We start from the raw sequence: 24,580 nt of genomic DNA on the forward strand, positions 1-24,580 counted from the left end.
CTACCCAGCACTACAGACCTTGAGAACAGTGCCAGAGGTGCAGGCACCCAGGCCTTTGCCCAGACACGGAGTCACTGGCATATGCCCTTCTCCAGGAAGGCCACACATGGAGCCCAGGTGGGAGGGGATTAGTAGAAGAGCAGCAAAGGAAGACTAATCCTTCCAGGCCACCCAGACCTGGATGGCTTTGATGCATGCCCAGAGCAGGCAACCACACACAAAGATAAGCGGGGGGCTCTGAATAAGACTGCTATCATTTTCATTTTTAATTTGAAAAGAAAATTAATGAGGAATGGAAGACAAGAGGAGAAACTTGACTGAGCCATTCTAAGCATAACTACCAGATTATTGAAGATAATCATCAAAATTATAATGACTAACACTTAGCTGAGCTGTTCCTATGTGCCAAGCATCGTACCATGTGTTTTACATGCACTATTTTACTGGACCCAGGCATTAATTCTGTAGTGTAGCTACTTATGGTGCCCTCATCAGATAGGAGAGGAAACTGAAGCTTCAAAAGAAACCTGCCCAAAGTCACACTAAGTGGCAGAAACAGAACTTGAAGACAAACTGACATCAACTTGATATTGCAACAACTAGAGAATCACTTTGTCCATCCATCCTCTTAGGTAAAGGAGTTCAAATCTGTCCCCACAAGTGCTAGCCACTCTAATTGGCTCAATAATGCCCATTAGATGGCTATTTCAAAGCAGGTATGATTATACATATGGCTGTGAAGAGGGAGCCCAGCCTTGCCATCGCAGAGCTTCCAGGCAAAGGGAAAATACAGACTTTAACCAGAAACTAAACAAATACATAACTAGACACAACTAGAGATCTGTGAGGTACGAGTAAAGGGTGCTATGGCTGAGGCGAATAAAATAACCTGACACCCAGCCCATTATACAGTAATGACATGGCATGAAGGTCAGAGAGGGCCAGACCACATTTATAAACAGGAAGATCTAGGAAAAGGACTCAAAACATTACTGCATTTCAATGATAAAACCTAATTACTGGGCTGGGGATATAGCTCATGATAAAGTGCTTGCTTGGCATGTGTAAAGGTAGGTTCAATTTCAGCACCACATACACACACAAAACCCTAATTATTATTCTTTAAAAATCAGTGGATGGAAGGGCAGGTCAAAACACCTACATATTTTTGATATTTCATATCTTCTAGGACTGAGAAACCTACAACCCAAATGCTGTGGCTATTTCCAATTCTCAAAAAAACCACCCAACAATATACTACATTTAACAAATCCTTTTCTAAAAAAACACTGAAAAAGTGTCACTGTTAAAAATGTCTGCAGCAGCTGGGTGCGGTGGCGCACGCCTGTAATCCCAGCGATTCGGGAGGCTGAGGTAGGAGGATCGCAAATTCAAAGCCAGCCTCAGCAATTTAGCAAGACCCTGTCTCAAAATTTTAAAAATAAGATAAAATAAAATAAAAACATCTGAAGCAATATCTTGGTGGGATAGAGGCCCTGTTGCCACAGGAGTTGTGGGGGACTGAGTGTGACCCCCAGGGGCCGGGTATGGCAGGACTTCTCCCCCTCCTGAGAAGGTCATTCACATCCAATGTTTCCCTTTTCTTTGCAACTATTTTTACTACACTTACTGTGAGCTTAAAACACCCCAGGCCCAAGGTAAATGGTGGCTTTGCTTGGAGCTGGGGTCCTGGAAGCTGAAATCTCCATTTTCATTTTTATCACCTCTGTTTCCTGGCCTCCTTTACTTACTAAACCCTCTTGCTACTCTATGAAGGGGCCCAGACAACAAAACAAAGGCAGATACATATTGGTTAAATAACTTGCTTCTAATTAGAAAAACCCACACTCAAACTCAGTGAACATGACTCCAAGCCACAAACCTTGGCTTCTTCAAGTATGGACCATGGGCCACAGCATTAGCATCACCTGGAGACAGTGAGCCATGAGGAGTCTCAACCCCACCCCCAGCCCTGCCTGCCCCAGACCTACTGAATCAGGATCTGAATTTTGACATGATCCCTAGCTGATTCATAAGCACATAAAAGTTTGAGAAGTGCTGCTTTAAACCACAACTCTAGACTGTGATCGAAACTGCTGGGGCAGCTCAGCACGAAGGAAGACAGAGTCTATTCATTAGAGGAATTTAGAGCAGAGAGCAAGCAGATCACAGGTAGAACGCACTCCATTCAGACTTCAGACTATCGGCACTACATGGCTCCTCCACTCAACTCCCCACCGCTGGCCACTCTCCCAGGGCTGTTTCGAGTTCAACAGCGTGCGTTACATCCAATAGACATTTTATTTGCTTGTTTCTAATTAATATGCTTTATTTTGGGGGAAAATTTTGAGTTCACAGCAAAATTGAGCAGAAGGTACAGAGTGTTCCCATATACCCCCACTACTACATATGCACAGCCACCCCCACTATCAGCATCCCACACCAGAGTGGTACATGTGCTACAATCGATGAACCCTACTGACACACTATTAACTAAAGTCCACAGTTTACTTTGGGGTTCACTCTTTCACCGGCTTTTAACTCTGCTGAGAATATCAGGGGAAAAAACTGGGGATACCTAGCCCCTTGTACCAAATATTCCTTCTGAATTCAACTGCCTACAAGCCTGAAAACAGTCGGAAGTTGATGATCTGCTCTTTGCTCTCAGCTTCCTCAACTGTGTACCACCCTTGGGCTGATCTAATTGTCTCTCTTTGGGATGGAGTTTAAAAAGGCCACGGCCAAAAGGGCCACAGCTCTGAAGGAACAGTGAAGAGATGAGAGGAATAGTGAATTAGGGGCACACAACTGCCTCCTCTATAGCCACAAGCCAGGTCCGGATCCATGGCAACCTCCGTCTCCTGGACCTGCAGCTCAGTCACATCTCCAGGAGTCCTGGTTCCCATCAGAAGCCAGAGGGCTCAGCCAGCCAACGCTCCCAGGACATAGCCCTGCCTCACCCCCCGCCCCCCCCCCCCCCCCCCCCCCCCCCCCCCCCCGTCTCTGGCCTGCCCTTAACCCTGGAATTGGTCTTCAAACCAATATCCCCCAGGACCTGTAAGCAGATAGGAAATGGAAGCATAGTTCTAGGCAATTTGATCCTGACAAAGTGACTGCCACGCCTGTTTTTCCTAAGTCTTGCTGCCTTCCTACCACACCTTGGATAGGTATCTTTACTCTGAGCTAGGGGTAGGTAGAAAAGGAAAGGGCTGCCAAACCGAGTAATTTTAAGAGGTCAAAGGGATATATTTAATTCTAGAAATATAAAAAAAGGAGATTAAGACTTTTTCCTGCTAGCATCCCATTTTTGTCCTTCCTGTTTATTTATTATGACCCTCTATGGTCAAAGTCACCTTTAACATAGATGAAACAGATATGAATCTGCATCCTCTATCACTGACCCCTCCCCCTTTGTTCTCCTCTCTACATGAAGACAACACTTCACTGTTGTACAAGCTGGTCATACGAAGCACAAAGGAAAGGAAATTTATTGTCCTCAGACTTTGAGACCCAGGCTGGTACACCAATAATGCTTCTGAGCTGGTGGATGGCTTTAAATCCAGGTCTTCTGATTCAAAAAGCTGGTAAATGGTGTTTTTTTTTTTTTTCTCCAAATTGTGGAATCTTGTTTTTAAATATTGGCAAATATAAAAATATTTTTAGACTACTGAGCCAGCCAAATTAAACATGCCTCAATTTGTGACTGCTGCTCTAGGTGTTTCTCTGTTGGCCATCTCTTACCCAAGACAACACACTGGTCCCCATCATGCAGTTTTCAGGTGAAGGTCTAACCTCAAAGACCACCCAGGAGGGCTAAGGCCAGGACTCACTGGCTGAAAGGTTTTGGCTCCATGGAACATACTGCACCAGGTGGAGCGGAGGCTTAGCTATGCCAATCTGCATTGGGTGTAATCTAAGCCACGGATTACGATCTATAAAGCCCTGCATGGTTGGAGTTTTGGTTACCTCAGAGTTGCTCCTCTCCCTGTGAGCTGGAGTAGGACCTCAGTTCCTCCACTTATGAGCTCATATGGATTTCTGAGACCTGGGGAGCCACGAGCTGGTAGCTCTAGAGGTAGCATCAAGCTTCTGCAAGTGGCCTCACAGCCCTGGCTGCTAACAGAGCGGAGCAGGAGGCCTCAGGGCACTGTGGGAGCCCTGATATTTAGGCCATGCCTGAGGAGCACAGAACACGTGTTATCTTTTGTGATGACTCAGGACTTTCAGGGAAAAACCTAGGAGATGCTCCCTGCTCTGCCTCAAGTCAGCACCAGGGTTTCTGCTCAAACCCTGAAGCCAGCCCAGTGTCTGTCCTTTCCTTCTGCAAACAGTACCAAATCAGGGCCAACGCTTTTGGCAAAGATTATTTCAGCTGAACAATGTAAAACTGAGCTGGAGTGGGTTGTGGCAGGCAAACCTCCTCAGGCTTTAGAACAACCAACAATGTGCTCTTGTCCCCCAAGTCAGGATGGGAACAGAGAGAAATCTTCTCAATTTTTTCTCCTTCCCCATCCAAGTGGCCCCTGCCATCCCTTCTCCAGAGAAGCTAGGCGGGTGGGCAACTTGCTTTTCTGGCTCCGGGAAACACAAATGGAAGTGCCATGGAAACCCTCAGAGTGAGCAGGACATTGCAACAGGAACAAAACTCTTTCAAGTCTAGAAACAAAATCCTGAGTTTTTCATGAGGGCTATGGAAGGCCCCTGGTGAAGGATGCTGGCAGCTAGTAGCCCGGAACCTCACATACTGAGGGCTCTGGACCTCAGCCCAAAGACGGAAGGAGAAAGGGAGTCTGAAACCTATTATAATGCCTCATATCCCAGCCCTGAGATGGCTCTGCTGCAATGAAGATACTCAGGTCTCTAAACAAGAAAACTTGAGAATTCTAAGACTCAGCTGCTATCCTGCTTGGGTTTAAAAACAAACAAACAAACAAAAACAACAGGTAATAAAGACCCTCAGACAGAGGTGACTCCATACACAAAAACAACCAATCTCAGTTCTCTCTACTGTCCATAAAATACCCACAGAACACTCTGTACAGGGCACTCACCAATATTTGGATGTTTCAAAAGTCGGCATATCCGAGCCTCACGTTCTAGTTTTTGGTGATCTAAAAGCAGAAGAGAAAAAAAACAAAAGTATTCAACCAACCATTATACTTGTGGTCACCTGGCTATTCATACTCCTTCAATTCTTAGATACCAACTATGCACTTCTGGCAATTTGCTGAATTAATGCAACAAGTCACAGCAATTCCAGAGACAGTTATTTCCAGATGAGGAAATGATTTGAGATATTAAAGACCTCAAGCTAGTGAGTAGCAGAGCTAGAATCTGAATCTAGATCTTCAGTTAAAACTCTGGTGCTCTTTTTTTTTTTTTTAATTTTTTGAGAGAGAGAGAGAGAGAGAGAGAGAGAGAGAGAGAATTTTTTTTTTTTTTTTTTTTTAGTATTTGGCGGACACAACATCTTTGTTTGTATGTGGTGCTGAGGATCGAACCTGGGCCGCACACATGCCAGGTGAGCGCACTACCGCTTGAGCCACATCCCCAGTCCTGGTACTCTTTCCTCTAAAATACCAGGATATTGAGAATCTCTTTCTTGTTAGAAGTACTAACACAGGCCAGGTGTAATGGTGCATGCCTGTAATCCCAGTGATTTGGGAGGCTGAGGCAGGAGAATTGTGAATTTGAGACCAGTCCCAACAAATTAGCGATGCCCTAAGCAACTCAGTGAGATTTGGGATGGCTAAGTGATTAAGCACCCTTAGGTTCAATCTCGAGTACCAAAAAAAAAAAAAAAAAAAAGAAGAAGTAGTAGTAGTATTTACACAGCTGGGTGTAGTGGCACACACCTGTAATCCTAGCAACCTGGGAGGCTGAGGCAAGAGGATCACAAGATCAAGTCCAGCCTGGGCAATTTAACAAGACCCTATATCACTCTTTTTATTTTTTATTTTATATTATTTTTTTAGTTTCTAGTTTTAGGTGGGCACAGTATCTTTATTTTTTATTTTTATGTGGTGCCAAGGACCAAACCCAGTGCTTCATGCATGCTAGGCGAGTACTCTACCACTTAGCCACAACCCCTGCCCTATATCATTCTTTTTAAACAATAAAAAGGGCTGGGGATGTAGCTCAGTGGTAAAGTACTCCTGGGTTCAATCTCTACTACCACCCCCACCCCCCAAAAAGAAGAAGAAATACTAAGTAGTATCCCCTTATCTGAGGAGGATACCTTCCAACACCCCCAGTATATGCATGAAACTGTGGAGGATATTAAATCCTACATAAAAGCACTGTGATACTGTGACAAGTCAGTCAGTCTGATAACCAAGAAGGCCACTAAATGACTAACAGGTAGGGAGTTTATACAGCATGGAGAAGCTGGACAAAGAAGTGATTCACATCCCAGGTGGGATGGAGCAGGATGGCAAGAGATTTCATCATACTACTCAGCATGCAATTTAAAATTTATTAGTTGTTAATTTTTCTAGAATTTTCCATGTAATATTTTTGGACCATGGTTGACCACAAGTAACTGAAACTGTGGAAAGCCAAACCAAGGATGAGGGGAGACTAGTGTAATAGCTAAAGTCATACTGAACCTAATACACGACCAGACACTATGCCAGGAATTCGGCATATATTTTCTTATGTAGTCTTCATGGTAATGCCAAAACACAACGATCCTGACAATGAAGATGTTGATGATTAAGATAATGTGATTTAAAATAATAACAACAAATATTTAGTCAGCTCACTTCTATGTCAGACACATCTTGCAATTTATCCTCATATTATGATGCCCATTTAAAAAATTATTTTTTAGTTGTAGGACACAATACCTTTATTTTATTTATTTATTTTTAATGTGGTGCTGAAGATCAAATCCAGTGCCTCACCCTTGCTAGGCAAGTGCTCTACCACTGAGCTACAACCCCAGTCTATGATGTTCATTTTATAGAAGGAGAAACCAAAGCACAAGTTCTGCTTCCCCCCAGGATCCTCCTGGTCACCTACTGATGTGAGCTCTGACTTCTTCACACTCAGCCTTTGGGATTACTCTATTGTTAGGAAATGACCAGAATCCGCAAGTCCTCAGATCCAAGTGAGTTGCATGGGTCAATTCCTTCCACAGGAAGGCAGAGCTCCAGGAAGTAGAGAAAATGCTGCTCTGAGCTAGGAGGCCTAGGAGCCTCCCTACTTTATTTCTCTCTGACTACTGGAATCTGCCAGGCACCTCTTTTATAGTCTTCCCTGCTCCTCTTAGTAGACTGTGACTTCTCCCACCTCTGGCTACCCCTCAGCTTCCCAATGTGCTTCTCATGATTCTCACATCACATAGTACAACAGTTATCTTTTTCTTTTCTTTTCTTTTTTTTTTTAAGAGAGAGAGAGAGAGGAGAGAAGAGAGAGGAAGGAGAGAGACAGAGAGAATTTTTTAATATTTATTTTTCAGTTTTCGGTGGATACAACATCTTTATCTTATTTTTATGTGGTGCTGAGGATCGAACCCAGCGCCCCGCGCATGCCAGGCGAGAGCATTACTGCTTGAGCCACATCCCCAGCCCACAATGGTTTTGGTCACAAGTTCTTCAAAGGAGTGGGGATCTTTCTAAATAGTACTTCCTAGAGTTCTTTCCATAAACAGGGACTCAATAAGGACTTATTAATAACAATAGCATCAGTAATAACTATCACTCACAAAGCATTTATCACATGTTAGGCAAAGGCCAAGATTATCACATTTCATCCTCACAGAAACTCTGTGAAGTGGGCCATCTGATTAGCTCTATTACACTACAAATGAGGAAACTGAGGCTTAACAAGATAAAATAACCTACTCAAGGTAACACAGACAGGAAATGGATGGAGGTAATATGGACCTAGTCTGGAATGACAGAATAAGAAAAAGTGAGAATATCAAGTAAAGACTTTAGGTTCTGGGGGACTGAGTCCAATGCAACCTGATTCCCCAAGCCAAGCAATTCCTATATTTCTTGGTAGGGGTTTCTCTACACCCAAAAATATCACATGGAAAATTCTAGACATAAGCCATTAATAAGTTTCCCCTAAACAGCAGCACGCCTCTGTAAAGCCTCCTATGACCTTCACAACCACCCCAGCAGGTAGGTGCTATAACTGCCTCCCATCATAGATTGCTGTGATGAAACTGAGGCCCAGAAAAGTTAATAACTTATCTAAGGTTCCACAGCAGAAAAGGGATAGAACCCTGGCCTGTTGGTTTAAGATAATGTAAGGATTATAGTCTAGAAGGAGTTCATATTTGTTGTTTCACCAACCACCTCCAGCTTTGTCCTCCACTTTCCCTCTAGTGATAGCTGTGCTTTGTGAAAGGAGGTGGGAACAGGCAGAGATTAGTTCCTGCTGCCCAGCTAATCCATCCCAGCTGCCCAAAGATCTGGGTCATGCCTTCCTTCCTATCCTCAGGTTCCACATGTCCACTGACCAGGATGTATCTAGGAGAACCCCAGGTAACACCCAATACCCATTACTTGGTATCCCTTGGTCCCAGGTAAAGGGATATGACTAGGGAGTCCTATAAGCAAGGGCACTCAAGGAAGCAACGATAGCTTTGCTTGATGGCTTGGGGAAGCTTGCTTTTTCCCAATCTGGCCAGATGTTGGAGCAACCTCACATTCCTCCCAGTCCCAGGCTTGAGACAGAGGTTCCAAGCTAGGCAGTCCCTAACCTACAGATGCACTGGCCCTGTCTCTAACCATTCACCTTACCACCTCTGATGCACAAATCTTGGGCTTGGCTGCCCAGATAGGAATGAGAAACCAGCATCTTGCAATGTAGAGGTGGCAGCTGAGGAAAAGGCCCAGAAGATTAACGTTTATCTCTTCCCTTAAGTCTCTTACTAGCTAATGGTTATAGTACTATAACAGTAATAGCACTAAAAATAAGGAAGGGTGCTTTGGCTTTACCAGTGCAGTGACTCAGATTAGAGACAGCAGACACAAACTTGGGCCCAGGCTCTCAACTCCTCGAAGGAGCTTCCCAGGGTGCAGAGGGTCACTATCAGCCTCTTAATTCAAATCCTTACTTCAAGGTCTTCTCTTAACCCCAGGGCTGTGCCTAGGTCCTTTCACTGATTCTAAGCCATGGAGTACAGCAATTAACACATTGGCTTTGGAGTCAGACAGCCCTGGATTGAGTCCAGCACTGCCACATTCAGCAAGTCATTAAATGCATCTGAGCCTCACTCATTCCTTCAAAATTTATTTATTGAGGCCTACCATGTGACAATCACTGTTCTAGATGCAGGGAAAGAGTTGGGAGCAAACTAAACAAAAATCCCTGCTCTCATAGAGTTTACATTTTAGTGGAGCTGGGGAAGGAGAGGGACAGACAATAAGAAACTCAAAAGCTTGTTAGAGGTAACAGCAAGTGCCACACAGAAAAGTAAAACAAGGAAGGGAGAAAGTTTAAATAGGGTGGTCAGGAAGCCTCAGCCAGGAGGTGACTCTTGATTAGGAGATGTCATAGGACATATGGTCATCCTTCCCAAGTTCAAGGGCATACTGGCCAGGCATGTATCTTGGGGAGGAGGTCCTACTTCTAAAATGGAGACAGTAATATCTGAGGTTTAAATGAGGCAATATGGATAGAGTACTTAACATAGTGTCTGGTACATAGTAAGAGCCTCTCTCCCAGGGCCTAGTTATAAAGAGGACAAGATCTCCTCAGCCAAGCATATGGTCATTTGCATGTGGTCACCTCTGCTACTGTCAGAGAAGAGAGAAATACCCACCTTCCCCTCTGCCTGGGCAAATGCAGGGTCTAAAATATGCCACTTGAGTCCTCTGACCTATTTGGGGGGCTTCCTGTGAGACCTTCCATCATCATCTGGGCATGCAGCCTGCCCATATCTATAGCCTAAAGGTGAAGGTGAGCAACAGGAACTCCTCAGAGAGAGGACCACCCCATGAAGCACCTGGCCAGTGGATCCCTCTATTTCCTCAGCCTCACTGGCAGTGGTGCCCTGCATCTTGAAGCACTCTGCTTAGAGCCACATGGTTTCTGACCACCACATTCTCCCAGTGTCCTTATACCATACACAGTCTGGCTATCACCCCAGCTTCTCTCTTTCCCTCATATTTCCTGTCCTATAGTCACTTCCAGGGGTGGTCCATGGCTGAGAAAAAGCAGAATGCTCCTCCCCACAGGAACAAGTAATGATTTGTAGAAAGCATCCTTCCCAAGTCCAAGGGCATACTGGCTAAACAGAGCATTCCCAAAAGGGGAGAGACCACTAACAGACACTAACAGAAACAGGGCAGCACAGGGATTTGGTCCACAGTGATGGGAATAGGCCCTGGCTGAGTATCCCAAGGTGATGATACATCAACCGATGTTCCTGCCACAAAGGCAGCCTCCTCCCTTGAGACATTCCACCTTCCAGTGACCATTAGGGAGCAGCTAGGATCTTCTCAGGCTGACCCTCCTCCCACCCACCTTTCTACCAGGCTCTACCCTATCCCCTCCCACAGCCCAGCCCCCTCTTCCTGTTTGACAACAGCCACTTCCCGCTTTGCACAGGGCCACTTCCTGCCTGCCTGTATGCTACTGCCATGGAGACCCACCCTTGCCGGCCTTCAGCCCAGCTCCAACCACAGCCCTCTGCAAGGTTCCCCCCACAAGATCAGAGGTGGTAACAGGAGCAGAAAGCAGAAGCAGCTTATCAGGCACCTATTCTGGTCCTCCAAGCCCTGCTTGGGCCGTTCCCAATAGCCCACCCACAGCAGGGGGAAACCAGGATCCCTGGAAACCCTGCCTCTCCCACCTTCTGCCCAAGTGCTTCAAGACTTGGTCTAAGATGCTGTAATTTCATAGGAAGGACAATAAGGAGTGACCTGATGCACCAAAGGAGGCAAAAAAGAGGAAGCAGTTAGTGAGGTGACAGCATGTAGCAAAGGGGAGCACAGAGCCTTAAAACGGTTTCACCACTTGGGCACCAAGAGAGAAACCTACTCCAAATGTGCTTCCCTTCCCCCGTCTCCAGGATGGGGGGGCAGGGAGGGCTGGCTACCAATTCTCCATGGCCCTGCCAGGGACCGGCCCACTGATTCAGTGACATTTCTCTAAGAGCACAAATGCAAGTACTGGCTTCAACTAAGAACTTTGCTGCCACCTAAACGTACAACCCTCTGTAAGTAGAAAAGGACATATGGTCATATTCTGGCTACGAGGACTCTCCCTGAGTTCCAATCTCAAAACACCCTTCACTTTACAAAGGGTATTTCACAGATGAGTGCCTATGACTCCAACACAGATTGTAAGAAACTTTCAGCAGCCCTGTCAATTTCAGACACTGGATGGCGGGAGGTGGCCTCATCTTGATGCCCTCCCGTGTGTCCCACCACCTCTTAGTCAAATAACAGAAGCCCCATCTGGCTGTGTTGGGCTTCACTTTGAGGAGCAGAAACAGGGCAGCACAGGGATTTGGTGTCATAATCCACCTTCCCCAGCTGTTTATAAACAGCTCTGGGCCTTGGGCACTGACCAGTGGGAATCCCAAGCCACAATCCCACTGACCTCCCCCTGACACTGCAACACCACATCCCTTCCTCTTTGATTCTCACTCAAAAGGTGCAAAGAATCTTCAATTAAAAGCAAAACCTACCAGTCATATATGAGCAGAGATCATGGTTTCTTAATTCCTTTACTCCCAAACACTGGGGAATAGACAGGTGCTACGAATCCAGCTCAGGGAATGAAACGTGCCCATGTGAACGCCAAGGCTCTGCACCTCCTGCCTTCAGCCCTAACTTCAAGAGTTTCAACCAGGCAATGCAAAGACCTGAGCCCCACCATGGCCTTGGACCTCAAGACAAGGGAAGCTCTAAGAAGGGAAAGGCAAGAGGCGCCAAGACGTGCCCCACAGTTCAAGTGCCAAACCAGCTCTGACGAAGAAAATCCCCATGGGGTCACTCGCAAGCCCCAAGAAGGCAAGGCTCTGCCTATGGACACTGGCCACTTTCAAGGGCCAGAACAGGGTCAGTGCTGAGTTCTCTGTTCCCCCCGGCATGGATCCTGGTGCCTGCAGCCTTTGCCCACTGTTTTGGTGACATTTCCTTCATGGTAACCAGCCCCAAGTAAAACATCCCAGGAAGCAGCCCCTAAAAATAGCTCCTCCCAGGGCAGCAGCAAGCAGAGGGGGAGGGGAAAGAGAGGGAGGAGAAAAGAGGGGAGCAGATGGAAAGCTGCTGCTGCTGATGATGAGAGGGCCCAGGAAGCAGAGATGGTGTTGGGGGGGAGTGGTTGGAAATGTCCCCACCACAGAGTCCAAAAATGTGGGTACAGATGAGAGCAGGGCCTCAGCCAGCAATAATGAGGGATTTGCTCCACTGGGCTTAGAGCTCTGGGCCTAGATGGAGAGGAGTGTGGTAACACCAGGGTTCACTACAGGAACAAAGTACCCAGAACCTGTGTTTGAAAGGGAACAGCTCCGGGGGCAGTGAAGGCCAAGCTGTTTGAGGTTGTTGGGGTCTGGGCACCAGCAAAATCATGGGCATACCTACAACTCAAAAACAAAACCTAACATAAACCCCAAACAAATCTTTTATGCCTTGGTTTCCCCAATGGTCCCAGGACAGAGCTGTCTGGCCATGAGTAGGTGACAAAGGGCCTCTGCAGAGAGGCACTCAAGAGGTGCGAAGTGTCCATCTCTTCCTGTCACCACCCTTTTGGCACCCATGGGATCAGGCCCTAGTCAGCCTGCCAAAGCTGTTCAGAAAGCAGCAAGCACAGAGATGGTGGCAAGAGCTGGTCCCAACACCACCCCCCTTCCCTATCTCCAGCCTCATCAGAGAATGGGGTCAGCCACTCACCTCTAGGGTTTCAGCACGGCTTTTGACGAGGGTATGACAAGGGACGAAAGCAAACAACAGGAAGAAAAGCAAGAGCCTTGCCTATGGGATAGGGCCTGCTTTCCAACCTCCATCTCCACCCCGATACAGCACCGCAAGTCCCACTGAGGAGGTGGGTAGGAGGGCGGGGTGACAGGCTGTATGACTAAATCATGACTGTACAATGAAACTGGCCCAGCAGAAGGCTTGGCACAGAGAAGGGACCTCTAGCTTGCACTCTCATCCATGGCAGGTACGAGAGAAGTCAGAGTTCACTTATATGAAGGATGGTATTTCTCTGTTAACAGAAACCAGCCTATTTTATCCTCAATAAGAAAACATGGTTTTGCACACAATCTCTCAATGCTTCCTTGAGTCCTGGTATTCCAGTATAGCACAAAGTCTCCTCCTCCTTCTTCCCCTCCTTCCATTGCCACATCACCCTCCCTCCTCTTCCCCTCATTTCACCCAGATCCTTAACAGGAAAGTATCACTTGGAGATACCACAGGGGACACAAATGTCATGGGGGCTACTCAGGCCAACACCAAGGGGGTGGGGACTTCCAGCTGGCACCATCCAAGGGGATCCCATTTCAGTCCCCAGGGCCAGTTGGACCCAGAAAGGGACAGCCTTTACCCTTCTGGTGGCCAACATGCCACAACACCAATCACTCAACCTGCTACAGCCTCAGATGCAGACTGACATCCCAATCTGGGGGCCCAAAATGAGGCCCCTAATGCACAGTTGGCCACATACTGGAAGAGACACCACCTGGAGAAGGCTAGCCCCAGGTGTGGCTGGTGAATCCTAGGAGTATATCAAGAGCAATTGTCACTGCTGCTGCTGATTTTGGATGGCATTTTTTAAAGAGTGGCTCATGAACTACCAAATGAAATTTGTTGGAGCCTGTGTTAAAAATGCAGTTTCTGGGACCTCACCCCAGACTTCCTGAAGCCGAAGCTCTATGGACAAAACCTAGGAAGCAGCATTTTAAATCAATACTCAAGGTGACCATTAGACACACTAACATTGACAGTCAGTGCTCAGAGACGGTCCCAATAGTAGTCCTATAAGACCATTAACAAGAAGAAAAGAGAAGCCATAAGCTACACTGACTTCCTACATCTCTCCTGTCCCAAGCACAGGTATTTATCCTCATCTGTCCTCTCCTCCAGCAGCAGACTGGTTCTCTGGATCAGAAAGGGGGAACCCAAGCCAGCACCAGGGAACAAGGGCTCCAGCAACTTGACTTTGAGTTTCCCAGGACTCAAAGCCAAAATGTAACCATGATTGGTTAGGCTTCTTGATCCATTCATTTAATATGTATACTGAGTGTGTATCAGTCACTTTGCTAGTGCTCATCTACACAAAAATTACAAAACAGATAAAGTCCCTTGCCTCACCTCCTCAGGTCCTCACAAAGAGGAGAACTTTTCTTACAAAGTAGCTTCAATAGAAATTTCTTCACATAGGGTTTACAGATTAAATAAATAAATAAATACAGCAAGTGCGGTAACAGATTTCATAACACTGTTTCTGGTAGCATCTCTCATTAAGGCCAAGGGCATTACTCCCAGTACCCATCTTAGTGAAAGCAACTGGAATCCAGATAAATGGTCCAATACAGAAGTTTTTTTATGATGCTAATTGTTCCAAGGATAAATCCTAAGGCATGCAGAAGAAAAAAAAAGACCATTTGCCCTTCAACTGTAGCAATATGGGAAAAATGCTTTGGATACAAGTGAAGAGAACAGGATATAAAATGTTATGCTCCACGAGGTGAAAATCTGTATGCATATGAATAAAGATAAGAAGGGAATATGAAGATTTAAAAATAAAAAAGACATAAGGGCTCAGGCTCCTTCGTGGGGAGGATGCTCTTAAATCTTAAAATAACGATTTATCATTGCCATCACCTGGCCCACTAGCTCCTGCATCCAAGCCTATTTAAATGCCTCCTTCGGCCTAGCAGAGCCAAGCTAGGAACCACGGGCTCTGGTAAGAGCCCCATCTCCACACCTATTGCTGGTTTAAAGCAAATGGAATGACATTATGTGACTATCAATGACTAGGTAGAGAGGCCCACAAACAAAAAGGTGCTCAAAGAACATCCATGTGAATTCCCTACCTGGCAACCCAGCCACCAATGTGGGCGCTGGAGGCTACAATGACAAGGAATGACAACCCACAAGAAGGCTTCCCATCCATATCTGACCCCCAGAAGACTAAGTGATTTCTCCCCAGGCCTCCTGGGCCACCTCACCATGAGTGCCAAGGAGAAGCAGCTTTTTGCCCTCTTTCTCTCCTTTCAGTTTGCAGCACAGAAAATCACAAATAAGACAGCAATCCAGCAAGGAGTCCCAGCAAACAGAGTAAGCCCCTTCAGACCTTCACAGGCCACCCTGGTGGGCCCATGACATTCCCAGACACAGAAATCTAACACCTATGGAGACCTAGACAGACAGACAACGATGAGTGAAACCCAGTCCCAGCACCTTTATAAAATATACAGTGTAAACTGAGAGGCTGAAGGAAAGCCACAGCCTTCACTTCCTAACCCCATCAGCAGCAACCTAGTGAGGACCTTGGCCCAACTTGCTCCAGGGGTTCATATAGCCCATACCAGCCTAGCATGCCCCTTGCTGCCTCCACATACAAGACAACGTCCTTCCATTCTCCCACCCCCCAGACACTACGGGCATGCACGTTCCTAACTCTTCTTGATGGCACTTGAGTCTATCAGTCAGGAACAAGACTCTGTCCCAAAGTTAACCTGGTATACAAGAGAGTCCCAGTCTTGGCATAACCATCTCAAAAGAGGGGGAGTTGCTGTCTGAAGCATACGATTTCACACAAGAATCCACTTCTCAAGTTGAAAAAAAGAAATCAGAAATTAAAGCTCATCTGGTTTGGGCAGGGAAAAAAAGATACCAGTTGGGAAGGACAGAAAAAAGTGGAAAGGAGGTAAGAAAGGAAAGGGATGCTATCACACAGGGAAGTTCAGGTGAGTAGGGAAGGAGTAGAAGATGAAAGCTCAAGGCAGCTGGCTCCATAAAATCACCACAATCACTATCTTATGTCCCAGATTTTCAGCTTCCAGTTGTCTCTCCCACTTCACCCTTGGGTGAGGGGATACTGTTGAGATAAAGAAACCAAAGCACTGCATGACTGACTGAAGATTCCAGACATCATCCCCATTTCTGATACCTGGGCTATATGTGGGCATATCTTCAACCTGGTGGCCCTGCCTGCACCTTCGATTTTTAGCCAAAGGATATCTGCCAGAGAGCCCAGCCCCCGTATCTCCCCTACCTAAGGGGAGGAGGGCATCTGACCACCCACGTATCTCTATAGCAACTACTGCCTTGGACTCAAGGTGCCCAGAGAGAAGGAAAATAAACAAGTCAAGTTTACAGTCAATGCACTCAGTGAGAGAGAGAGGCAGGGATGGCACAGCAAAACAAGCCCTGCTGGTAGAGATAGGAGAGACTCTCCAGCCAGGGGGCAAACACAGTCCTGCTAAACAGGTCCCAGGACAACTGCCAACATGACAGAAGCCCCTGTCATCTCTGTGGAATTTTATAGCTTCTCTGAGTGCTTGGGACATCTATTACATCTCTAGACCCAGAGATGCTGGCATCATTATTGGCCAAAGCTCACATCTTCCCCAGGGCATCTGTACTGGTTCCTAATATATTTCCAGCATCCTATTGCCCAGCCCTAATTCCTTTCTCTGAGTCTCATAACCTTTATCCCTGGGCTGCATTCTACAGCCCTCAGAGACCTGACCTCTCTGTACTAACCAGACTTATTTGCAGAATGCTTCACACATTGCTGGGTCTACACATATCAGATGAGGTAAGTTTGGCAAACACCCAATAAGAGGTTCACAGAGCATATGTTAGAGGTGTTAAAGATGGGCCCTGACCCTTTCAGCCTCAGGTACTAGGGAGGATCTCACAAATGAGGCTCCAAGGTTTGGGCCTTTATGCTCCCCACATCCCAAGGCAAGGCAGCTCCTGCCCAGACTGGGCCACTGGGATTTCCAGACCATGAGGCATCATCACTCTCCATCCAGGACAGACTACATCTGCTACTGCACTACCAACTTTGTAATTTGATCAAAAAAAGCAATCAAGTTCATCTGGCAGGATTTGTTCCCGAGAAGCCCTCGCCAGTAGCAGCCTCCCCTGATGTTTACAGATTTTCTTCCCTTGGGAGTCTGTTCTGCCGCCTGGTGGGTAGGGGAGGCTGGATTTGTCAGTGCTGCTCATTTACTGCATCCACCCAAAGTCACCATCGGGGCACAGGGACTAGGACAGGCCTGCAGTGGCCATCACTACTCTAAAGAGTGCTCCAAATTAAGAGCTCTCTGTTCTATGCCACCCACCACCCCAGATCCTCCAACTCCCTAGGATCAAACTCCTTTAAGCCTTTAGGGATCACTCCAGTTTCCCATGTCTCTTACATCTTCTTCATTCTTTTCTCCCTAAGCATTTTCAATACCTCACACAACTCCTTGTTTAGCTTCAAAGTCCACCAGAAATTTCAACTCATTTTTAAGCGCTAAAACATACTCCCCAATTCCTAGGGCACCTGCAGAAGTCAAAGGCCCTGGAAGGATCCCCAGGGAGAAACCAAGATGGAGAACACTCACCTCGGGCTGACAACTTCTTGGTGTTGATGATTTTTGCTGCATACTCCTGCGTGGAGGTTTTCTTCACACACCTGCGGACCACAGAGAAAGCACCCCTGGAGGGAGAAGGGGGAAAGAACTGGGACACCGAGCAGGGCAGAGTGACACAGACACACTTTAAATCTGAGGACAGTGATGCTCTCACCAGCAGACCTTTAGACACACACACACACACACACACACACACACACCCCAGTGCAGTGACCACCACCAGCCAACATGAGGCAGAAGGATGAAGCCACAGCATGACACTGAACAGATGTGGGTGGAGTACCACCTGGTTCCCACCCCCTCATCTAGTCCCTGGGCAAAGCAACAGCCCCAACCTCAGGCTGTACATCAGGAGCTGGTGGGCGATGCTTCAAACACACACCTGCTGCATCTCACTGATAGCCCTGCAGTCCTGGCCAAGAGAACCAGAAAAGAAAAAGAGAACCTGCCCTTCTCTCTGCAGTAATAGTTGAGGGTAGAGGAAGGAGAGGTTAAAAGGAAAGTATGATTCCGAGAGAAATCTCCATCGACCAAGGGGGAAAGTGAAGCTCAACCCTTCCCTCCCATACCGGCTTCATCCCACCTCAACCCAGCTCAATTGACAGCCTTTGGGGAAGAGGGCACAGTTCTGAGTCTGACATCAATAGCTCCCCTTCCCCATGATATTTTCCTTTACGTTCCCCGCCAAATGGGAGCTGGCATTCCCGGGCTCTGGAAACGTCTAGGAGGGCGAGTAGGGCGGGGGCTGCAGTGGCCGGGCTTCGCGTCGCGGGTGGTGGTGGTGGGGGTTAGGGCTGCAGCAGCGGCCAGCTCAGTGCCTAGGGGAGGGGGATGCTGCGGCTGCAGCGCGCGGCTCCCGGGACCACTGCAGGGATGGGGGGAAGGGCTGGGGGTACTGCAGCACTGCCCAGCTGCGGGGCTGGGATCCTGGAAGCAGCATTAGCGGGGGGGCGGGGCCGGGCACCAAAAATCCCCCCACACCCGGGCACCGCAGCGGGGTTGGAGCTGCAGGGCTAAGGGAGGGTCTAAAGTGCCCGGCGCGTGGGACTTAAGGGTAGGGTGCAGAGTGAATCTCTGAGCAGGGTGGAGACAGGACTGTAGGCAGGCGGGGTCCGGAGGGGGGGGCGCCTGAAGGGTGCAGGAGGGGCGGGGCTGGAGAGCGCCCAGGAGCGGTCCGGGGGCTGCAGTCCCCGCGGCAGCGCAGGTTGCAGCAGCCCGGGCAGCTGCTGCAGAGCGCGGAAGGAGCTGAGGGGCAAGGAGCCGAGGGTTGGGGGCCCTGGAGTCAGCACGCGGGAAAGGCTGGGGGTGGGGCGGATCGAGGGGGCGCTGCAGCGGCCGGTGCAGGGCCGGGGGGCGGGGCGAGGAGCCGCATAGCGCCCGGGCGACTGGGGTAGGGTGGGGGGCCAAGGCGGACAGCGGGCGGCAGGCGGGCCATACTTGCCAAGCTCCTCGAAGAGCTGGTAGTCGTCAGTGAAGCGAGTGCAGGTGGCGGTGGTGGCCATGCTGGCTGGCTGGCGGGCGGGCGGACGCGGCGGTGCAGCCCGCGCCGACGTCGGTGCACAGTCACCGCCGCCCGGCCGAGGGAGCAAGAGGAGGAGACGGGGCTGAGCCCGGCAGCACCGCGAGACTTTACCGGGGAGAGCGAAGGAGGGAGGGACACCCCCGCGCCCGCCCGCCCGCCCCGCCCCCAGCCCCGCCGGCCCCCCGCCCGGCCCCCGGACCGCCCCCGGGGAGGAGCCTCCCGTCACCGGCCCCGCCCGAGCCGGGAGCGGCAGGGGCTGGGCCAGGAGTGTCAGAGAAATGTTTTTTGGGGTGGGGGTCCCAGCTCTGGACCACCAGCGCTGGCCGACAGAGCTGAAAGGTTCGCGTTCTATGAGCTAGTCCCGGACCTTGCAAGGGCTCTGAAATATTCCTGCGAGGATGGGTTAGAAGTGGTGTATGGGTCCGGACCATTGAGCTTTCTGGGAGAGTCTCCACACGTGGATCCCAAACCCCCAGCCCGGCTCTCACCAACTGGAGAGACGTCCAAGGTCAAGAAGACTGTATCAAACTGCACACTCTGGAGACATCCACAATCTGTACAGAAGAAGCTGCCGTCAGTCTTCCCTCAGGGAGCTGACAGTCTAGCCTCGTGCAAGTATCATTGCCATCATTGGGGGTGGGGGACCCTTCAGGAGTGGTTTCATCAGGGAGATCAGGCCAGAGGCAAAGGATGCAAGTGTCACTCTCACTCAGGCCAGCAATGAAAGGGAAGAAAGGGGAATGATTTGAACAGGTTTTGTGTCTTTGGTGGCTAAAAGATCAAGTAGAAGGAAGGACAAAACATTCCATTTTGTTGTAAGCCATCCTGTACTTTTATTTTATGGCACTTACATATTTTGTAATGATACGTTTTTCTGGTATGAGAGCTAAAACATTATAGAATGAACTCTGGCATCTGACTATCTATCTTGGATTTCTGGGTAACTCAGTAGCCAGCTATATGACCTTCGGCAAGTCACTTCATCTTTCTGTGCCTCAGTTACCTTGAGAACTGGTAATAAAATAGTATCTTCACAGAGTTGTGAGCATTTAATGGGCTAAATCACATAAAGCACTTATAATAGTACCTGGTATCTAATTAAAACTGTTTGCTGTTATTTGTTTAATATTTGCCTTCTCACTAAATTGTAGGCTTCAGTTGGGCAGGGCCTCTTTTTGTTCACCCTGCATATTCAGTCCCAGACCCTCAGTAAATATTTGTGTAATGGTAAAGGGAGTTACCACCCCTTCCTCAGTTCCTAACATCACAGATTAGTAGCACAGAGGCACATAACTGTCTCCATGGAGGAGAAACAGGCTGGGCAGGTTCCTGATCTGCTAAGGCAGCTGTACCCCAAGTCAGAGGCCAGCCCCAACTGGGCAGGATGGAGTTCAGCCAACTGCTGCAGCTTAGACTTGATTACAGCAAGAAGCCCACAGGGGAGTCCTGTGTCTATTGTCAGCAAACAGGGGAGACAATTGAGAGGTGTCCCAGCCTCCAAAGCAGCCTGGGGGAGGAGTGGGTGGAGCAAAGCTCCTAGGGAGTATTCCCCTCCTTTCCTTACCCAATAGCCCAAGGAGTTGCTCTGAGAACAAGACTGCCCAGTTGGGATGATTAGGGAATAGAAGGGAATGGAGTCCAAGAGTAAAAGCGTTAATTTATTGCCTGGAAGGAGGGCATAAAGGACCAAGGAAAGGGTAGAGGTGAAGAGCACTATGCCCCACCCATCCCCAGGGCAACAGGAAGTAAAGCGGTGGGGGTAAGGCCACTTCCTACCTCAAAGCACCAGGGTGAGAGCCAGGTCCCAAGTCCCAGCGTGGGCAGGGCAATGACAATGTGAACATGGAGATGCCAGTAAGTCTTGAGTTTCTGTCATCCACCTTCAAGGTAAAAGTAACTGCTAGCCTGTGTTCCAGAAATGGAGTCTGCATATCAGTTGATCATCAATGTGCCCTTCCCGGTACTCAAGGCGATGTGGTTCCTGACTTCCAGACGCTGATACTTGAAACTTTATATTCATTCATGTAAGGTGGAGAGAGGTCAGAACGAGTACAGACTAGGGCTGTCATGGAGTCCCCTAAGAGTATCCCAGGGGGAAGTGTAAAAAGAGGACTATAACTAGCCAATCTCCTGTGCCTGCCAGGAGAGGTATATCATCTCCAATGAGGGTGAGGGCTCTACACTGGCTATTTCAGGGTAACCATAAAAAAGAACTTTGCATCAAGTCCCTGGGTAAAAGAAAAAGTGATAAGAACAATATTGGGGTGAAAACTTGGGAATAACTCACATTACTGTAACTAGCTGCCTTTCAACAAATATTCATCGACTATCTACCATGTCCTTGGTGCTGCCCTTTACTTTTGGAAAAAAAAACAAATAAAGTGGAAATTTAGAATTTACAAAATTAGAAGGAAATCAATCCATTCTCTTTTTCCTTTCTATCTCTACCTCACTTCCCCCTCCCTCCCTCACTACTTTCTCAACAGCACACACTGACGTGTCCATGTGGCACTTTGGAGCCTACAGACTCCTCTGTGTGTGCACACACACACCCTTCTTGATCCCTATTGCTGTAACACCCACAGAACCTCCAGCTACCCCACAGCAATTAGAGGGAAGATACATACAAATAATAACAAGCTCACCAGATCCCTGCGTATCAGTATCTATGGCAACCTCATGGGGTCCTCAAGCTGTGCTCTTCTGGTTGCAGCTAGTCCCCTGGGCAGCACCAGCAATCAAGCTGTGGCAAGCACTCCAGGAACAGGGAATACTACAGAAAATTGATGCCCTGAATATCACCAGAGATACCCCACTGGTGGGACCCTGGGACCCTCCCTCATTCTGACCTTTGAAGTCCCCCAAAATTATGCCATTTTTTTCTGAATGAGAGCCTTCCCTCTCTAAGTTTAGAATGCAATTTTAGAGTATGAAGGTACTTACTCTTCAGATCTAATAAAAATGGAGCAGTTCTGGGCTGGAGATGTGGCTCAAGCAGTAATGCGCTCGCCTGGCATGCACGGGGGCACTGGGTTCGATCCTCAGCACCACATAAAATAAAATAAAGATGTTGTGTCCACCGAAAACTGAAAAATAAATATTAAAAATATATTCTCTCTGTGTCTCTCTCTCTCTCTCTCTCTCTCTCTCTCTCTCTCTCTCCTCCTAAAAAAAAAAATAGAGCAGTTCAAAGTGTGGTATTTAAAGCTAGGGGGAATAATGCCATTAGAAAACAGTTACCCACTTGTTGAGAGATTTTGTAAAGTCAGTTTGAAGGGAATTCAGTCTTGAGTCCATGAAGGGTTTTCAATCCACATTGCATAGAATCCCAGGGCTTATGTGGCTATGCTCCAGTTGCTGCCCAGCATATCTACTGGGGTTTCGTATAATATTTGGTTGAAGATGAGAATCACTGGCTAAAAAGAATTTTGAAATCCACTGAACTAGTGGCTTCTGAGAACCTCTCCAACTCTTATATTCTGTGACTAGTTTTGGAGAATTAGAGGTGATAAAATCATGACCTCTCTCCATGAAACTCTGAAATATTAGTGATAAGGCATTTGAAACTAGAGATGTGATCTTGGGGATAGGAAAGAGTGAGAAAGAAAAATAAAAGCATTTAAATACGCAATCTCCAAAGAGGGAGTGAGGGATGCCCCTGTCTTATCTGGAAGATGCATTGAAAATGGACTTCTTTAAATCACAACCATACACAGAAAACTTGATAGCCTCCATCCCTAGTGAGAACCACTCCCAAACAAGTCACTGTCCATTGTGGGAGTATTTCCCCATCCTTTTCATAAGAGGGGAAAAAGTACTAAGAACCACAGATTAAATCAATGACCGGCATGTCTTAGAGGAAGAGCTGAAGTATTTGAGGTGAGGAATGCAGTTCCTGAAGACTTGGACAAAGGGAACTGAGATTTTGGAGTGAGAGGCTGAGGCTATGTGGGGTGTGAGTTGAAGCATTGGATGTGAGGAAGTAAGGTGTGTGGAAGTGAGTCTGAGGTACCAGGGATGAAGAGCTGAGCTCAGAAATTCAGTTGAATTGTAAGAACATATAATGTGAGAAGCCAGGGTATTTTGAGTGAGGGTATCTCAGTGGTAGAGTGCTTGCCTATCATTCTTGAGGTGAAACCCGTTTTCCAGCCAAGAGGGCTGGTTCCAAAGGGCAATCTGATCTTGTCATTCCCACCCCACAAGTCCAAGTCAGAACTCCCTCTGCCTCTATTGGGTCATTCCCTTATAGATAGGTGCTCCTTGAAGGCAGGAGGTATCGAACGCTACCTTCCCTCCTCCACTACCTTTTTTTTAAGTACTGGGAATTGAACCAGGATTCTGTATCATTGAGCTATATCTGCAATCCTTTTTATCTTAAGATTGTATCTTGCTTAGTTGGTGGGGCTGGTCTTGAACTTACAATCTTCCTGCCTCAGCCTACCTAGTCTCTGGGATAACAGGCATGCGTCACTGCACCTCGCTTAATCTTTCCCCTTATAACCTCAACACCGCCATAAAGCCTGGCATAGAGTAGGCACTCAATAAATATTTGTAGAATGAATGAAGTATTTGGGGCATTAGGATGAGATATTTGGAGTGAAGAGGTGGAACATCAGGCGGAGGGGTGGGGAGAGGTGACAGAGCTGTCATAGAGGCAAAAGGGAAGGGTTGAGTTCTGGTAACTGGCTGCCAGCACCAGTCAGGCAGGAAGAATGGCATGTGGGGCCCCCTGGTGGGCAGACTTGAGGTGCTTTGGGAAGTTTAAGGGAGGGACAGGAATGGGAACCAGTGTGAATGACAAAGGGAGGTGTGGTGAAGATGACAATAACCATCAGGATAGCTAACACACTGGGAGAGCTTGCTACTTATACAGCCTGTGCACTAAGCCCTCTGCATCAACTATTCCTTTCAGCCCTTGCCACCATTCTGTGAGTAAAGGAGCTATCGGCCTCATTTTACAGAGGGGAAAACTGAAGCTGAGAAAGGTGAAATAACTTATCTCACGGCAAATAGCTACTAGGCAGTGGAACTGAGATAATATTGTTGGAAGGAAGTGAACAAAAAGAGATATTGGGGGTAGTAATGGTGTTGGGGAAAATTCAGATGTAGTCATACCACTGATGGAATCCAGACCGGATTTTTTTTTTTTTTTTTTTTTTTTTTGTATGAGAATTAAACCCAGGGGTGTTTAACCATTGAGCCTCATCTCCAGCCCTTTAAAAAATATTTTATTAGGGGCTGGGGATGTGGCTCAAGCAGTAGCGCGCTCGCCTGGCATGCACGGGGCGCTGGGTTTGATCCTCAGCACCACATAAAAATAAAATAAAGATGTTGTGTCCACCGAAAACTAAAAAATAAATATTAAAAAAATCTCTCTGGGCTGGGAATGTGACTCAAGCGGTAGTGCGCTCACCTGGCATGCGTGCGGCCCGGGTTCGATCCTCAGCACCACATACAAACAAAGATGTTGTGTCCGCCGAAAACTAAGAAAA

The 24,580-nt window shown here is 47.7% G+C and overlaps 1 protein-coding gene across 16 annotated transcripts in view; it reads right to left on the bottom strand.

Moving 5' to 3' along the window:
• Positions 1-19,182, bottom strand: part of Camk2g (calcium/calmodulin dependent protein kinase II gamma) — a 58,720-nt gene extending 39,538 nt beyond the window's left edge. For 15 of the 16 annotated variants that reach the window (XM_076835317.1, XM_076835311.1, XM_076835316.1 and 12 more), the window contains exons 1-3: positions 19,004-19,182; positions 17,537-17,631; positions 5,052-5,111 (exon numbers count right to left, since the gene is read on the bottom strand). In XM_076835317.1, coding sequence (XP_076691432.1) covers positions 5,052-5,111; positions 17,537-17,631; positions 19,004-19,068 — 220 coding nt within the window. In that variant the 5' untranslated portion in view covers positions 19,069-19,182. Of the gene's footprint in view, positions 1-5,051; positions 5,112-17,536; positions 17,632-17,901; positions 18,609-19,003 lie in introns of those variants that run through there. The other variant, XM_076835304.1, reaches the window with a different exon arrangement.
• Between the last annotated feature and the right edge of the window lie 5,398 nt (positions 19,183-24,580).

The sequence above is a fragment of the Callospermophilus lateralis genome, chromosome 15 (genome assembly GCF_048772815.1).
Source record: "Callospermophilus lateralis isolate mCalLat2 chromosome 15, mCalLat2.hap1, whole genome shotgun sequence".
Classification (NCBI taxonomy): Eukaryota; Metazoa; Chordata; class Mammalia; order Rodentia; family Sciuridae; genus Callospermophilus; species Callospermophilus lateralis.